Raw genomic sequence first — 16,582 nt, forward strand, 5'->3', positions numbered from 1 at the left:
TATATATATATATATATATATATATATATATATATATACACATTGACGTCAAGCTTCCGCAAAGAAAGATTGCGACAGCAGCATGAAAGTAGCCTAGATAATATTGACTTGCACCGTCACAGGTGGGAAAGCGAAATGTATGTTCACCGGACAGTTAACACTCGTGCGAGCCTGAGTTCAAGGCAATGGGATTATTGGGATTTCCGATTTCAAATCAAATCGTATTGGTCACTTGCATGCGGATGTAGCAAAATGTTTGTTTGAATGAATTTGCTCCGAAAGTAACGTTATGAACCCTAGGCATAGGCCCGATCGACTGGTAAAACTGTGGAATAGCCTACATCAGCTTCAATGACCACACCAACACCATTGTCTTCTTCTCATAATGAGCCTAATAAATTAGTACAGTAATTATTTGCACAGGCATAAATTAACTGTGGCATTACAGCACCTGCCACCAGAGAGGAGTAGATCTGCCTTTTACGCAGAGAGGTCATCAGTGCCTCAACCAAGAACCAAATCTCGGGATTATGGACCAATTGCTTGGGACAGTGTAAAAATGCAATATTTGTATTTAAAGTTCAAAGAATTTACAAATAAAATGTAATTAGACCTAATGAAGTTGATATGATTGTGGTGCATTCTCAGACCCCTCCTGTACTCCCTGTTCACCCACGACTGCGTGGCCATGCACGCCTCCAACTCAATCATCAAGTTTGCAGACGACACAACAGTGGTAGGGTTGATTTTACCAACAATGACGAGACAGCCTACAGAGAGGAGTTTTTTTTATTATTGAATTTTTTTCATCTTAATTTAACCATGTAGGCCAGTTGAGAACAAGTTGTCATTTACAACTGCGACCTCGCCAAGATAAAGCAAAATAGTGCGACAAAAACAACAGCGCAGAGTTACATATTGTCACGTCCTGACCCTTGTAAGAGGTCATTTGCCATAGTAGAGCGATCAGGGCGTGACAGGTGGTTGTGTTGGGTGGTTTTGGGTTTTCTGTTTATATGTGGGGTTTTCTAGTATTCTATTTCTATGTTTTGTTTTCCAGGTTTTGGCCGGGTATGGTTTCCAATCAGAGGCAGGTGTCTTTCGTTGTCCCTGATTGGAAGCCATACTTAGGCAGCCTGTTTTCCTTTGGGGTTTGTGGGTAGTTGTTTTCCGTTTTGTATACGTACCTGACGGAACTGTTGACTGTCGTTTTGTTGAAGTGTTATCATAAATAAAATAAATATGAGCACGAAGCCTCCAGTGATAACCCATGGCCCGGAGCTTCCAGCAATGATCCATGGCACAAAGCCTCCAGTGATGATCCATGGCACGGAGCCTGCAGCGAAGGTCTCCAGCCCAGAGCCTCCGGCAACGCTCCTCAGCCCGGGGCCTCCGGCGACGCCCCTCAGCCCCGGCGATTGCCTCCGGCGACGCCCCTCAGCCCCGGCGATTGCCTCCGGCGACGCCCCTCAGCCCCGGCGATTGCCTCCGGCGACGCCCCTCAGCCCCGGCGATTGCCTCCGGCGACGCCCCTCAGCCCCGGCGATTGCCTCTGGCGACGCCCCTCAGCCCCGGCGATTGCCTCTGGCGACGCCCCTCAGCCCCGGCGATTGCCTCTCAGCCCGGGCCTCCGGCGACGCCTCTCAGCCCGGGGCCTTCGGCGGCGGTCTGCAGCCCGGAGCCTTCGGCGGCGGTCATGAATTGACGCTGGAGAGACGAAGCAGGTACGGGTAGTCAAACATTTAATAAGGAACGGACATGGAACAAGACAGGAACAGCATCAGCACAAGGGTAACAAAGACAAAAACAATTAATGCATCAGCAGGGAACAGAGCAGGGAAACTGACAAATATAGAGGAGGTAATAAACAGGTGATGACTGAGTCCAGGTGAATCCAATATCGCTGATGCGCATGACGAGAGAAGGCAGGTGTGCGTAATTGATGATGGCAGGAGTGCGTGAGGCAGGGCAGCCTGGCGCCCTCGAGCGCCAGGGGGGAAGAGCAGGAGCAGATGTGACATTACCCCTAGCGGTGTCCCACCTGGGCGAACCGGCCGAGACACGGGCGCTGGGCAAGCCGGTTGGGGCATGGGAGCCCAACAATCCGGCAGAAGTAAGGACGCCTGTTGATCCCCCTGCAACAAGGGAGCCCAATGATCCGGTGGAGCATGACGTGGGATGGAAACCTGCCGAGCCAATCGAGGCAAGGAAACCTCTCGAGCCAGCCAGGGTGTGAAAGCCCGATGGGCTGGCTTAGGCGACCCTGGTTCCATCGGCGGCAAAATCCACCCCGATGTCACCAACAAAACAAAACAAAAACAACTCCTGGGCCAGCTGGGCGAACAAGACCTGACGATCCGGCTGAGGCCCGACGTGGGATGGGCGCCTTCCGAGCCAACCGGGGCAAGGAAACCTTTCAAGCCAGCTAGGGCGTGGAAGCCCGACGAGCTGGCTAGGCTCCCCCGGGTTCCATCGACGGCGGCCCAGAGCCGACATCACCACCAACCGGAACGCCAGTACTCCCCGATGCTTCGTATGTTGGCTGATGCATTCTGTCACATGAGTTGACGCTGGAGAGACGAAGCAGGTACGGGGAGTCAAACATTTAATAAGGAACGGACATGGAACGAGACAGGAACAGCATCAGCACAAGGGTAACAAAGATAAAAACCATTCATGCATCAGCAGGGAACAGAGCAGGGGAACTGACAAATATAAGGGAGGTAATAAACAGGAGATGAGTGAGTCCAGGTGAATCCAATATCGCTGATGTGCATGACGAGGGAAGTCAGGTGTGCGTAATTGATGATGGCAGGAGTGCGTGATGCAGGGCAGCCTGGCGGCCTCGAGCGCCAGGGGGGAAGAGCAGGAGCAGACGTGACACTCACTCAATGTCAACAAAACAAAAGAGATGATCGTGGATTTCAGGAAACAGCAAAGTGAGCACCCTCCTATCCACATCGACGGGACAGCAGTGGAGAAGGTGGAAAGTTTTAAGTTCCTCCGTTTACATATCACAGACAAACTGAAATGGTCCAACCCCACAGACAGTGTGGAGGCTGAAAACCTCAGGAGGCTGAAAACATTGGTCTTGTCATCGAAAACCCTCACTAACTTTTACAGGTGTACAATTGAGAGCATCCTGTCGGGCTGTATCACCGCCTGGTATGGCAACTGTACTGCCCACAACCGCAGGGCTCTCCAGATGGTGGTGCAGTCTGCACAACGCATCACCGGGGGCAAACTACCTACCCTCCAGGACACCTACAACACCCGATATCACAGGAAGGCCAAAAAGATCATCAAGGACAACAACCACCCGAGCCACTGCCTGTTCACCCCGCTTCCATCCAGAAGGCGAGGTCAGTACAGGTGCATCAAAGCTGGGACCGAGAGATTGAAAAACAGCTTCTATCTCAAGGCCATCAGACTGTTAAACAGCCAACACTAGCACAGAGAGGCGGCTGCCTACTTACAGACTTGATATCATTGGCCACTTTAATATATGGAACACTAGTCACTTTAATAACGCCATTTTAAGAATGTTACATATCTCGCATTACTCATCTCATATGTATATACTGTATACTGTATCCTGCCCTGCTAGAGCTGCCCCGGTCAACTGTAAATGCTGTTATTGTGAAGTGGAAACCTCTAGGAGCAACAATGGCTCAGCCGCAAAGTGGTAGGCCACACAAGCTCACAGAAAGGGACTGCTGAGTGCTGGTTGCAGCACTCACTAATGAGTTCCAAATAGCCTCTGGAAGCACGGTCAGCACAAGAACGGTTCGTCTGGAGCACACAAGCCTAAGATCACCATGCGCAATGCTAAGTGTTGACTGCATTGGTGTAAAGCTCTGGAGCAGGGGAAACGCATTCTCTGGAGTGATGAATCACGCGTGGCCATCTGGCAGTCTGACAGACGAATCTGGGTTTGGCGGATGCCAGGAGAAACGCTACCTTTCCCAATGTATAGTACCAACTGTAAAGTTTGATGGAGGAAGAATAACAGTCTGGGGCTGTATTTCATGGTTCGGGCTAGGCCCCTTAGTTCCAGTGAAGGGAAATCTTAACACTACAGCATACAATTACATTCTAGACGATTCTGTGCTTTCAACATCGTAGCAACGGTTTCCTGTTTCAGCATGACAAATCCCCCATGCACAAAAGCGAGGTCTATACAGAAATGGTATGTCGAGATCTTGTGGAAGAATTTGACTGGCTTGCATATTGGCCATATGCCACACCCCCTTGGGCCTTATTGCTTAATTATACATCTCAACCCTCACCTATTACCCTACAGTACTTCCCAATAGGAGCTGCCACCCACCCACCTCCTTCCCCACACTAGTTTCTTCCCATAGTGCTTTCTCGGCCCGGTCAGGTGACAGGCTTTGGAGCAGCTGGCCAGCCTCTTTGTCGCTCTTCATCATCCTATGCTCGTAACACGCACCGTCGCCAAGCGGGAGTGCAAGGGAACGGGATAGAGGCTCATACTAACGGATTGATCTGAATATTTTCAAGATATTGGACGGAACTGATTTAAGGTCAACGGCATGGTCGAGCGAACAGCATTTCTGTTGTTATGGGTGGCGACCTTGACGCTGACATCGGAGGTAAGTAAAAGGGAGAAACTGGTGCCTTCTGGATGAAGCACGAGCCTTCATAAGGTATTTCCCCTCACTGTAGCAGCGGATCATACGGGTGAGGCTAAAAGCAGGAGTGAAAATAACGGAATTCAGACCAAGGGTGAATCAAGATTGCATTTGTTTGGATACATAATTTTTTGTTGTTGAAATGACATTGATAGCCTGCAATGTTTTTAAGACACCACACTTGTCAACGCCATAGATTTTATTGCGATTAGGCTACATTTCTTTTTCATCTTGTTCCAACCACTATTTTTCTGCTCATTGCGGCCTGCGTAGTGGCGAGAAGAATCTTGTTTTTTAATCTCTATCAGCCTAATTGTGGAGTAGAATATCATAATGCGTAAAGCAAAAAACCGGACTAAACCTATTATTTTTTTAGGCCTATTTGGTCTACCTTTATAGTTGTCAACGACACTGGATTGACAGTTTGGCACTGTAGATTAAAGGGGCTCGGGAATTACACAAGCATGTTTGTTCAGTTTTTATTCTGATAGACCACTATTTTAGCCTTCCAAATATCTAAACGAAGATGAAAGGGCCTTTATTGTGCGATTGCGTTTGTTTCACTGGTGTAGCCTACGAGTATGCTGATCTGGAATTTTAGAAGGGTGTGTGAGCCTTCTGTAGAATATTGAGCAGATTTTCGTTTAGACCTGATAGACAAACAAGGTCCCCCCCGATCAATGTCTAATTGAACACACAAAAAACTAAGTTTGGAAAAAAGATGATAGGTGGATGATGGCCATGCTTAGGATAACAAACTATAAAGGAAAATAAATGCCCACAGTTAACAGATTCGTAGTTATAAGATTATGCCATAGTGTTTCACAGAAGTATCTTCTTACCTTTTCCTTACACTCCATTATGTACAGTTAAACTAAACTCATTATCATTTGAATAAAGCAAGATTTTAAATCCCAGCAGCCTTTAAAATAAAGTTCAAGAGCAAACGGTTTTTAATAGTTTGTAATATTGTTTTTTTTTTAAAACAAATTCATTGGACTTTAACAAATGACAATAATTTAACACAATGGCATTTTCTCAAAAAATTTTATTGACACAGAGGTCGCAAATTAATCCCACCAGTTCAATTTGAGCATAGCTCGTGAGCCCACCTCTGATACTGTTCACGCCGTATCCAGACCCCTCCGGTAACAGAGAAGAGCTCGTTACAGAACAAGCCTTCGGCATCCCCTTCTTTTAGGGTGTTTGTGGTTTTGGAACCTGGAACAAACTTTTTCAGTGGCGCCACAGCTTTCTTCAGTGTCACTGGTTTCTTTCTCCCTTTGCTTTCTTCCTTCTCTCTTTGCTTTCTTCCTTATCTCTTAGTTTTTATTGCCTTGTCCTCCAGGAACCTTGTGAAGTGAGGCTGTCAGGACTGTAGCCGACTCAGCCTTTCTTTTCCCAGGCCTTGCCTCCTGTATCCTTGGCATGGGGGACAACTCCAATATGACCTCTGCTGCTGTTTGTTGTATAACTGGTACTTTTAACAAAAACAAACAAATAAACAACAAGAACTCATGAGTATTGGTTCAAAAAACTATTATTTCTAATCACTCTATATGCTACTATATATTTCCTAAAATTAGTGCTGATGTTTTTTCTTACCAACATTCGGAGCAAGGTCACTGGAGACATGTGGGTGGTGGAGGTTGTGGCAGTAGTTGATGTTGTGGCAAGGTTAGAGGTCATGATTGGAGTGAAGCCAACAGCTCGAGCCAGACTGGTTGCTTGTGGGATATGGATGGAGAATTCTGGGTGTTGCTTAATAAAACCGTAAAACCAGCCTATGCCTGCCAACTGCCTTTCTTTATTGAATGTGTTTTGCATTACCATGCTGGCCTCCTAGGCAGAGTTGCAAAGAAAAAGCCATATCTCAGACTGGCCAATAAAAATAAAGATTAAGATGGGCAAAAGAACACAGACACTGGACAGAGGAACTCTGCCTAGAAGGCCAGCATCCCAGAGTCGCCTCTTCACTGTTGACGTTGAGACGGGTGTTTTTGCGCATACTATTTAATGAAGCTGCCAGTTGAGGACTTGTGAGGTCTCTGTTTCTCAAACTAGACACTCTAATGTACTTGTCCTCTTGCTTATTTGTGCACCGGGGCCTCCCACTCCTCTTTGTATTTTGGTTAGAGCCAGTTTGAGCTGTTCTGTGAAGGGAGTAGTACACAGCGTTGTATGAGATCTTCAGTTTCTTGGCAATTTCTCGCATGGAATAGCCTTATTTTCTCAGAACAAGAATAGACTGATGAGTTTCAGAAGAAAGGTCTTTGTTTCTCACCATTTTGAGCCTGTAATCGAACCCATAAATGCTGATGCTCCAGATACTAAACTAGTCTAAAGGCCAGTTTTATTGCTTCTTTAATCAGAACAGCAGTTTTCAGCTGTGCTAACATAATTGCAAAAGGGTTTTCTAATGATCAATTAGCCTTTTTAAAATGATAAACTTGGATTAGCTAACACAACGTGCCATTGGAACACAGGAGTGATGGTTGCTTATAATGGGCCTCTGTATGCTTATGTAGATATTCCATAAAACATCTGCCGTTTCCAGCTTGAATAGTAATTTACAACATTAACAATGTCTACACTGTATTTCTGATCAATTTGATGTTATTTTAATGGACAAACAAAATTTGCTTTTCTTTAAACAACAAGGACATTTCTAAGTGACCCCAAACTTTTGAACGGTAGTGTGTGTATGTATGTGTGTATATCTTAGGAACGGTGGAGAACTGACCCCTAATCTAACCCTAACCCCCTATTCTGACCCTAACCCTGCAAACTGAAGGTTAGCTAGCTATGCTAGCAGACATGATCTTATGCTAACTAGCTGGCTAGCATTTAGTTCAACTCAGACTTTCTGCTATTGAAGTCGCTAGTTACCTAACTGGGCTAGCAAGTGCCTAAATTACAGATAGAACCAAATAATCAACCCCCAGGGGCCTTTCGCCCAGTTGGAGGGGGGGGGGGGCATTTTCCCCCCAACATACTAACCTAACATATTACTACTTTACTCAAAAACAATCAACATTTTTCTCTATTAACAAGTGGAGGATTTATCTTAAGGCTTCCCTACGTGTGTATATATACAGTACCAGTCAAACATTTTGACACACCTACTCATTCAAGGGTTTTACTTTATTTTTACTATTTTCTACATTGTAGAATAATAGTGAATACATCAAAACTATGAAATAGCACATATGGAATCATTTAGTATCCGAAAAGGTGTTAAACAAATCAAAATATATTTGAGATTCTGGAAAGTACCCACCCTTCGCCTTGATGACAGCTTTGCACACTCTTGCATTCTCTCAAACAGCTTCATGAGGTAGTCACCTGGAATGTATTTCAATTAACAGGTGTGCCTTGTTAAAAGTTAATTTGTGGAATTTATTTCCTTGTTAATGCGTTTGAGTAAAAACCTTGGAATGAGTAGGTCTGTCCAAACTTTTGACTGGTTCTGTATATTCTTTAATGCTCATGTTGTCACTCAGTGTCTCATGCAATGAATGAGACATTCTCCAAAGCAATACTAAATAGAATGTTTGAAGGAGAGTAAAAAGGAACCAATATTATTTTTTTTTAAATAAGAATTTAAATAATATTTATGCCTTGAAGAGCTGTGGTGTCATTTAACAACAAGGAACCAATTTTAATAAATTCACTCAACTCGCTGTAGCAGCGGGTAGAGGACCAGAGAGAGGCAGGGGAAGGGCCACAAGTGACACACGCAGCAGCAGGTAGAGCCGCAGAGAGGGTGCAGACTGCAGAGCAGTGCAACAAGGCTCAACCGAGCGGGCACAAACACACAAACAGGAAAATCGCTAAATCAACCAAAAGTTGGTGGCAGCCTTAAAAAGTAGCTTAATTTGTCACGATCCTCAAATCGCTGGAGGTGTCTGAAATCTTGCTTAATCTAGCATCAAAGTTGCAATATTGACAACACTGGCACAAACTGTTTCGGATGGGAAGCCTGTGGATGCCTTTATTGACCTTACATTAACATGATACAATGTTGCATTTGTCACATAGCGGCCAGTGGAGGCTGGTGGGTTGGTTATGTAGTGAGGAGAACGGAAAAGTATGAAGCTCGACACAAGCAAGATGGTGTCGGTGCTGCAGTGTTAAGATACTTGCACAGCAAATTGAGCAGTGTTACCCAAGGGGCAAGGGTTCCGGTCTGGAAGCCTGCTTTTGACTGCACCGACAGTATTGCTTCGGTACTGCAGTTTAACTCAATGACGGCCGAGAAAGACAATTCCCATTGATGGCCCCATGGAGAAGTCAAATTAGAAAATTCCTAATAAGACACTTTAGTCATCACCTTTGTGCACAAAACATCTGTTAAAAATATTGTCGGGATATATATATATTTTATTTGTATTATTTTTTTTATCACTCACAGCCAAAGATATTAACATTTTACGTTTGTGCTCTGCAGTCATGACCACAGCTAATTTGGCATATCTCTTGCTATGCAGTTTACAGTTGACCTGACAACTGTCAGCGTTTTGAATGACCCTTACCTGCCTTTTGTTCCACGCTGGCTGAAGACCTAGTTAGCCAGTAACTAGCTAACACCAGACACAGATGAAGACCTAGCTAGCCAGTAACTACACCAGACACAGATGAAGACCTAGCTAGCCAGTAACTACACCAGACACAGATGAAGACCTAGCTAGCCAGTAACTACACCAGACACAGATGAAGACCTAGCTAGCCAGTAACTAGCTAACACCAGACACAGATGAAGACCTAGCTAGCCAGTAACTAGCTAACACCAGACACAGATGAAGACCTAGCTAGCCAGTAACTAGCTAACACCAGACACAGATGAATACCTAGCTAGCCAGTAACTAGCTAACACCAGACACAGATGAATACCTAGCTAGCCAGTAACTAGCTAACACCAGACACAGATGAAAGGGGAAACATATAAGTATCTTTGCCATAGTTGAATAAGGTACAATTTTTATTATATTTGCTGACACCCTAGAGTCAGATTTTGGCACCAGTAGAGTAGCTAACTAGCTATATAAACCACACCCTTCTCCAAATTCCTTCTCTGATGTTGGTTTCAAAACAGTACTTATTTAAATTAGGTAAGACAATATCATGTTACCATTAGTGAATTAAAATGAAAGTTAGGGTGATGCCTCTATATTCCCTTATTAATCCCACCTTCTGAGTCCAAGTCTTTGACACTGGAGAGGGGACCAGTAGCTTTATGATGAAACTTTATCAATGTAAATCAATATCAAACAATTTCATGAAAAGCATAATCTTTAAAGTTTATGAACAGAGAAGATTAACTGGGAGGACATTCCCTTTTATGGGAGACCAAAAAGAGCTAGCTGAAACCACACCTCAAATAAGCCACACTTTTAACAGTATAAGTGATGTGCATGTTGTCAACAGAAGTCAGTGAAGACATTTTATAGAAATCACACCTTCAAGTTGTATATGGTTACTTAATTTTTACTACAACTAGCAGAAATGTATTCTTGACAATCTCCAGTATGTCCACAGTCCTGGTGCACAGCAGGAACTTCAGGTAGCTAGCATCCAAGAGTTTGTGAGTTAAAATCCCAAGTGAGGTTGAGTCCTAAGTAATCCGCACACTGTCCATTAACACCTAAATGTATCTGTAAAAATACAAAATCTAGTTGTAGATTTACCATATTTGCACTGAAACTAGACAAAAACCAAGGGACCATGACGCAAAGCTCTAAAAATGTCCTTGGGGACATCCCTAGAACAAACCGGGAATTTTATTTATTTATTTATTTTGAACATAAATAAGCCGCACATCCAACAAACCCAGATTCATCCATCGGACTGCCAGATGGTGAAGCGTGATTCATCACTCCAGAGAACGCACTACCACTGCTCCAGAGTCCAATGGCAGCGAGCTTTACACCCCTCCAGCCGACGCTTGGTATTGCGCATGGTGATCTTAGGCTTGTGTGCGGCTACTCGGCAATGGGAAACCATTTCATGAAGCTCCCAACGAGCAGTTCTTGCTTCTATATTCAGTTTGGAACTCGGTAGTGAGTGTTTTTTTTACGAGCAACGCGCTTCAGCACTCGCTAGTCCCGTTCTATGAGCTTGTGTGGCTTACCACTTCCCGGCTGAGCCGTTGTTGCTGTTAGACATTTCCACTTCACAATAAAAGCACTTACAGTTCACCAGGGCAGCTCTAGCAGGGCAGAAATTTGACAAACTGATATGTTGGAAAGGTGGTATCCTATAACGGTGCCACGTTGAAAGTGACTGAGCTCTTCGGTAAGGCCATTCTGCTGCCAATGTTTGTCTATGGAGATTGCATGGCGGTGTGCTCGATTTTATACACTTGTCATCAACGAGTGTGGCTGAAATAGCCAAATCCACAAATTTGAAGGCATGTCCACATACTTTTGGCCATGTAGTGTATACTGTATGTTAGGGTCATGTCTGTCTGTATTAACAAGGTTGTGTCTGTGTATGTAGGTCATGTTTGTATAAGAGAGGTTGTATGTAATTATGAGGCCCAGTGTAATTATGGTGTTGTGGGTTGAGCCTAGGGGATGACAGTGGGATGGATTCCCATTGCGTGCAGAGCGAGGTGAGATCAGGAACTATGGGAGGAAGAGGGGGAGGCACTCAGACAGAGAACAGGAAGATGGAGAGGAAGAGTTGCTGACGTGAATGAAGGTGGAGGAGAAGAAGTCAATAAAGTGAGGAGCAGGGAGGAGGATAGAGGGATTATAGTAAAGGTTAGGGTCACACTTTACATTCAGACACCAAGTGGTTAATTGTGGGAAGTCTCATTCCATTCATCACAATTCAGTCATTGTTTTATGTACCTACCGTAATTTCCGGACTATTAAGCGCACCTGAATATAAGCCGCACCCACTGAATTAAAAAAATATATATATTTTGAACATAAATAAGCCACACATGTCTATAAGCCGCAGGTGCCTACCGGTACATTGAAACGAATGAACTTTACACAGGCTTTAACAAAACACGGCTTGTAACAAAAATAAATAGGCTTTAACGAAACACGGCTTGTAACAAAAATAAATAGGCTTTAACGAAACACGGCTTGTAAAAAAAAAAAAAATTTGCAGTAAACAGTAGCCTACCAAGAAAGTCATTGCTCCAGACCAAGCTCCCGTGCAGTAGCTCTATTTCCTTTTCCAACAGCCAGATCAATCGCCTTCAACTTGAAAGCTGCATCATATGCATTTCTCCGTGTCTTTGCCATGATGAGGGTGACAAAATTACTACAATAATCAGAATGATGAGCGCGCTCGATTTAATCTAAACAGTAAACAAAAAAGTTGTTTGACCTTAACCCGTTCGGCATTTTCATTGGTCTAATGAAAGCTTCATGCCGCCAAAAAACTGAGCACGTCACAGAATGTGTTTTTTAAAAAAATGTATTTGAAAGCGGGAAAAATCCATGTATTAGCCGCATCATTGTTTAAGCAGCGAGGTTCAAAGCGTGGGAAAAAAGTAGCGGCTTATAGTCCGGAAATTACGGTAGACAAAACCTGTAGTGGACCATGAATGTTAAAAGTGAATGAATGTCAAGTTGTGCCTTTCAAAGTAAAATGTTCTAAATTACATTTGACACCTTAGTTTTCACATTTGCAGTGTCATTGTATCACATGTTGAAATTTAGTGTCTCCATGTTGTCACATTTATTTCACTTGAGATCGTGTTTTCACATGTGCTCACATGTCAGGTGTAGTTTGATGTTATAACATATTTAAATGGTGTCCCCGTGTTTTCACATTACTTTCAGATGAGATTCAGTTTTGACGTGCTCACATGTTGTCATGTGTAGTTTGATGTTGTCACATGTTGCTTCACATGTCATCAAATTAAATCACATGAGATCAAATGTGTTCACGTGAAATTCATGTGTTTTTTTCCGTAAGGGTTCTCTGACACCTCGGGTCAACTTGTCTCCAGAGTGACAGGTCAACTTCTCGCTCTAGTGGTGTATAGGGTTGGCTTCAGGGTGAAAAGTGCTGGTGGGAGGCTGGGAGGGAGTATGATATTGAACACTGACACAGAGTAGTATCATGCTTCATTGCTGCTCGTGACCTGGGGAACACACTGGATGTCTCAGCTGCTGGGATTACGGCAGAGAAGAGGAGGTCAAAGAGAAGTGGTTCTTACTCTCTGCTATAGTGCAGCCTCTCCTGGGGATGTCACCTTCCCTGAGACGATGGTACCTGAAGTCAACTGTCACCTAGCTAGCTAGTTAATGTTAGTTGGTACCAGAGTGCGGAGTGCCAGTCAGCCAGTGGCAGGTATCATATAACATCTAGGCAGGGTTGGAACAAGGCAAGCTACATAAACACAAGCATCCTCTTTCCTAAGCATAACAGACACTCCCAAGGTCCTAACATTGTGGAATGTGGTTTCTGTTACTCCTGTTGCAACTGACCCCCTCAATAACAAGGACATTTCTTGGGATTGTTTTACTACCTGGCTGTCACATAGCCTACTGTATAAAGGTCGAGTGACTAAAAGCAGGCTAGTCTGTTACGTACCATGGCCAAAGTGCAGTTACAGTACTAACTGTGTCCAGCTACACTACTGTTACATGGCTTTCTCCTATCTCCTCGTTCTTAAATTCCTACACAGAGCATTGACCAGCACCGTAACCTAGTTCAATGTGCTGACTCAGGCCTGACAAATCTATACTGAACAAAAATATAAACGCAACATGCAACAATTTCATATGTTACAGTTCATATGAGAGAATCAGTCAATTGAAATAAATACATTAGGCCCTAAACTATGGATTTCTCATGACTGAGAATACAGATATGCATCTGTTGGTCACAGATACATAAAAAAAAAAAATGGGCCTCACAATGGGCCTCAGGAACTAGTCCCTGTATTTCTGTGCATTCAAATTGCCATCGATAAAATGCAATTGTGTTTGTTGTTCATAGTTTATGCATGCCCATACCATAGTCCCACTGCCACCATGTCATGGGGCACTCTGTTCACAACGTTGACGTCAGCAAACCGCTCACCCACACGAGACCATACACATGGTCTGCGGTTGTGAGGCCGGTTGGACGTACTGCCAAATTGTCTAAAACAACGTTGGAGGCAGCTTATGGTAGAGAAATGAACATTCAATTATCTGGAAACAGCTTTGGTGGACATTCCTGCGTCAGCATGCCAATTGTATGCTCCCTCAACTTGTGTGACAAAACCAGGCCTTTTATTGTCCTCAGCACAAGGTGCACCTGTGTAATGATCATGCTGTTTAATCAGCTTATTGATATACCACACCTTTCAGGTGGATGGATTATCTTGGCAAAGGAGAAATGCTTGCTAACAGGGATGTAAACAAATTTGTGCACAACATTTGATAGAAATACACTTTTTGTGCATATGGAACATTTCTGGGATCTTTTATTTCAGCTCATGAAACATTGGACCACCACTTTACATGTTGGGTTTATATTTTTGTTCAGTGTAGATTGTGTGTCTTAACTCTTGATGAAGTGAAGTGAATTAAGATTCTAGGACCCTCTACCACCTGCAACCCTGCTGATGCTGTGTGTCTTTCTGTTGCCATGCCAACAGCATTGCTGTTGAGAGTGAGACACCATCTTGGAAATGCTACCTTCTCCCCATCGCATCAGTTGTTTCTGGCATCCCACCACCTCCTCATAATATCAACTTCCATTCAGGCTCATTGTAAGATGATAGCTATGATTCATGATTGTGTTCCTCGTGTCAGCCATGTTCAATCAGGGTCCCTTAAAATTAACCGCACACACTCACGGACACACCCACAAGACATTAAAAAAAAGAAACCGGCAGTGTCAAAGAGCTTCCCTGCAGGTATCATGCAACGAGCACCTAGTGAGAGAAAACCACACTCCCTGAACTCCACAGGGTGTTAGGTCATAAATAAAGGTAAAATAAATACAAATACACCAACAACAGCATCTACTGAGAACTGTTTGTTCACTGCTGCATAAAAGGACAACGTGTGGTTCTATAACACATGTATTGCATACAAAATGGCAACCATGAATATGGGGAGAAAAGATGTAGCAGATTTTCCCAAGTTTATGTGGTTCTTATTAATCATAATCTGCTACACTACAGGCTGCAGAAATAACTAAGGCCTAGTTTTTTCAAAGGCAAACACAGCACTATCTTTGCTTTGGTAATTTACCAGCAGAATGGCAGCAGGATTCTGTTTGGTAGTTTGCAGCATCTGTGTATTCGGATGTGCGAAAGACAAAAAGGAGAGCTAGACGGCCAGCTACAATGAAACTTCCTCTGATTGCATGGAATGAAAAAAGATCCCAGAATGCTTTGTGTTTAGCTCAGTTAGAAGGGGGAGGTAAAAAGGTACAAACTAAACACTAAGGGATAGACAGAAAGTGGATTTATCTTTATACAGTTCTCTGTTTCCACCTCCCTCTCTGACACACACACACACACATTTTCTAGCTCTATCTGTTAGTGTCTGTTCCCTCTTGCACACATTCTATATTTCTTTATTTCTCTCTCTTTCTCGCTCTTTCTCACCTAATGTTTCTGAGCTCGTCCTTTCCTATATGAACAACACTCCTCACTCACTCAGGACACAAACACAAGAGCTCATACAAGCGCATAGTCACAGTCACATACATACACACACACTGTAGGCACAGTTCTCAGTGCTGTTGCCTGTTTGCCTGTCAGTGATTCAGTAGATTGCTCCGGCCAGCCGGCCTTGCTCTGTGTCTTTAAAGTAGTGTCTATGCTTTTTTAATCATATCTGAAATGGGCAGTGGCATTACACAATGATTCAGAGGCTGTGACCCTCAAAGCATATTAGTCCTTATGCTGTGTTGGGAGAGGAGTGGACGTGTGTTAATGTGTGAGTGTGTGAGTATGAGAGTACGAGAGTGTGTGTGAGAGAGAGAGAGGGTAACATTATCTCAAGTAGTGTGTGACCTCTGTCAAGGTGGTGTGTGTTCTTAGACGAAATTATGAAAGCTACAGGCGGATTAACCTGATCTTAGCTGCAACGTGGGAATGAATACATTTCTGTGTTTTGAGTCACTTTAGCTTTTGAGTGCACTTCAATGCAAATAAAGTTTTTAAATTGTAATTACAGTAATTTCACTCTCCTTCCTCCCTCTGCACTCCCTCTCCTCCCGGTCATTCCTATGTCCTCCCTCTATTCCTTCATCTACCATCCTTCTCTCCCTCTCCTTACTCCCTCTGCCCCCCTCCATCTTCCCTCGCTCCTACCATCCTCCTCCCACCATCTACCATCCCTCTTGGTCTCTCCTCCATCCGTCCAGGTGCCATCTGATGACTCAGTGGCTCTGCTAGCGGAGCCCCAGGTAGCCATGTTCTGTGGGAAGCTCAACATGCACGTCAACGTCCAGAGTGGCAAGTGGGAGCCGGACCCCTCCGGCACCAAGAGCTGCATCGGAACCAAGGAGGGCATACTGCAGTACTGCCAGGAGGTTGGAGGAGAGGGAGGGAGGGAGGGGGGAGGGAAAGATGGCAGAGAGAGGAAAGGGTGAGCAGTGGGAAAAAGAGAAATAAAGAAAGGTGAAAGGAGAGTGGAAGATATAGTGGTGGAACTGGAGTGAAATTAGGGCGAGAAAGATAAACAAGGGAGATCTGATGTAAATGTTGGGAATATTACACCAATACAAAACAACTGTGTGAAGTCTTGGACATTCATTGAACCCTGTTCCTTCCCCAGGTGTACCCTGAGCTCCAGAGCACAAACGTGGTGGAGGCCAACCAGCCAGTCAGCATCCAGAACTGGTGCAAGAAAGGACGCAAGCAGTGTCGCAGTCACACACACATCGTGGTGCCCTACCGCTGCCTGGGTAAGCTGTGTATGTGTGTGTGCTTGAGTGTGTGTGAGAGACTCCGT

The 16,582-nt window shown here is 44.3% G+C and overlaps 1 protein-coding gene and 1 long non-coding RNA gene across 2 annotated transcripts in view; one reads left to right on the top strand and one right to left on the bottom strand.

The window, feature by feature from the left end:
- The first annotated feature begins 4,337 nt into the window (after positions 1-4,337).
- Positions 4,338-16,582, top strand: part of LOC115156313 (amyloid-beta A4 protein) — a 33,320-nt gene continuing 21,075 nt past the window's right edge. Inside the window, exons 1-3 of the mRNA XM_029703779.1 lie at positions 4,338-4,616; positions 15,993-16,160; positions 16,406-16,535. Of these exons, the coding sequence (XP_029559639.1) occupies positions 4,557-4,616; positions 15,993-16,160; positions 16,406-16,535 (358 nt within the window). The 5' untranslated portion in view covers positions 4,338-4,556. The remainder of the gene's footprint in view (positions 4,617-15,992; positions 16,161-16,405; positions 16,536-16,582) is intronic.
- LOC115156339 (uncharacterized) lies at positions 5,685-6,548 on the bottom strand. Its single transcript, XR_003868223.1, has 2 exons — positions 6,261-6,548; positions 5,685-6,135 (listed from the first exon to the last, which is right to left on the bottom strand). It is a non-coding gene; the product is annotated as an uncharacterized LOC115156339 (long non-coding RNA).

The sequence above is a fragment of the Salmo trutta genome, chromosome 20 (assembly GCF_901001165.1).
Source record: "Salmo trutta chromosome 20, fSalTru1.1, whole genome shotgun sequence".
Lineage (NCBI taxonomy): Eukaryota > Metazoa > Chordata > Actinopteri > Salmoniformes > Salmonidae > Salmo > Salmo trutta.